General features: G+C 53.7%; 1 protein-coding gene across 1 annotated transcript in view; it reads left to right on the top strand.

The window, feature by feature from the left end:
- LOC108756488 (early growth response protein 1-B) overlaps positions 1-1,704 on the top strand; it is a 22,259-nt gene that overhangs the window by 17,496 nt on the left and 3,059 nt on the right. Inside the window, exon 2 of the mRNA XM_018500351.1 lies at positions 864-1,550. Coding sequence (XP_018355853.1) covers positions 929-1,550 — 622 coding nt within the window. The 5' untranslated portion in view covers positions 864-928. The remainder of the gene's footprint in view (positions 1-863; positions 1,551-1,704) is intronic.

The following is a 1,704-nucleotide window of genomic DNA, read 5'->3' on the forward strand; positions in this document are numbered from 1 at the left end:
CGGCAGCGACGGCGACGGCGGGTGGCGGTTGCCGGACACACGTCTTCTCTCGCCGCACGAATACTTTTGCCTCGCTTTCCGACGCGTATTCACATCGGCTCTCTCGGAGACGCGTCGCGTCGTTCGTAACGTTCGGAAGGTGAGAAGAGGAGGTGTAATATCCCGCGAGAGCGGTGCGCGTTCCGGACGTACACACGCGTACATCGGTCCCCACGATATACATGTATACCGTCGTTCATAATAGTCTGTTCTCCTCATCGTTCGCGAGGTGAAAACGGTGGTACCGATATATCGAATTGACCGATCGACGAAATATCTATGCGTATTCAAGACAGTCGCAACGGTCCTATACGCGCGTAAGCTTCCTTGGCGCACACGGTGGTGGTAAATTGGTGTCGGTGATGGTGATTACTAGTGGTCGGTGGTGGTCCATTCTGCGACGTGGTGTTACCGGCCACGGCCGGTGGCATCCATCGAGGTAGAAAAAAAAAAGAAAGCCAAGGCGGGAAGGAAGACAGCTCTTTTTCTCGCGTCAAACCGGCGCGCGGACGATTCGATTGAGTTAACCAAGGGCGCGCGCCACGCGATCGAGCAAGAAAGAGGGAAATGTCATACATACTTAATCACTACTAATCCTACTAGCTGGGAGGAGTAGAGTGACGGATCGATCCCTTTGATAGATCGGGAGAGATATTAACGCATTATTCACACACATCTTTAACACGCGCGCTATTTACATTGGGAGAAAGAGAAAGAGAAAGAGAGAGAAACTTAATTGCTCTCGGAATAATAATACTTGGAGTGATCGAAGATTACGGCAGTAATTTTAACCATAATAATTACGTTGAACGATACAACCGCAGGCGAGGACACGCAGTGCGGCACCGAGGATTCTGCCATCGCCCAGGGAGGCGACCAGCTCCAGAGGATGACTATGGACGGCGTAGAGGTGGTGGGCTCGCAGCCGCACGCGGCCACCAGCCCGTTTCTGCTCTCCTCACCACCACTGGGTCATCATCATCATCATCATCATCACGCGACGTTCAATCTGCCGGTGCAGCTTAGCTTCGACGCGTGTTTACCGTACAACGCGGCCTCCTCGTCCAGCTCGGTCACTTGCGGCGTCGGCGGGACGTCCGTGAACGCGACCTGCACGAATTCGTCCTCTACCAGCTGCGGCAAGACGAACACGCCGCAGCTCTCCCTGTCCACAAACGTGCCGTTACATATGCAACTTCAAATCAGCTCAACAACCCCCACGGAGCACAACCACGAACGCCATCACCAGCACCATCATCGATTGGACGATCATCACCAGCATCAGCTGCAGCACCCCAATGCCTCGTCACCGTCCACCGATATCGCGGACGGCAAGCGGCACCGGCAACCCGACGACGATGATAAGAGTTGCATCAGGAATTGCAGGAGCGATATTCACGATACGAACGATAAGGATAAACCCGGCGACTTGAACACACCGGTTACCACCAGCAGCGACCTACCGTCTTTCTTCGGACCCTCCGCGCTTGTCGAACCGCCACCAATCTCAGGTACCTACCACCAGCTAATCCTTAAGACGAGAATCGAGAGATCGAGAGAGAGAGAGAGAGAGAGAGAGAGAGAGGGGGGAGAGAGAATCCTCTCGTTTCTCTCAAGGCAGCTTTAACCGAATACCTACTTCTTCATCGTTAGGACTTTATTTAC

Source organism: Trachymyrmex septentrionalis, unplaced genomic scaffold (genome assembly GCF_001594115.1).
Source record: "Trachymyrmex septentrionalis isolate Tsep2-gDNA-1 unplaced genomic scaffold, Tsep1.0 scaffold127, whole genome shotgun sequence".
In the NCBI taxonomy this organism is placed as follows: domain Eukaryota; kingdom Metazoa; phylum Arthropoda; class Insecta; order Hymenoptera; family Formicidae; genus Trachymyrmex; species Trachymyrmex septentrionalis.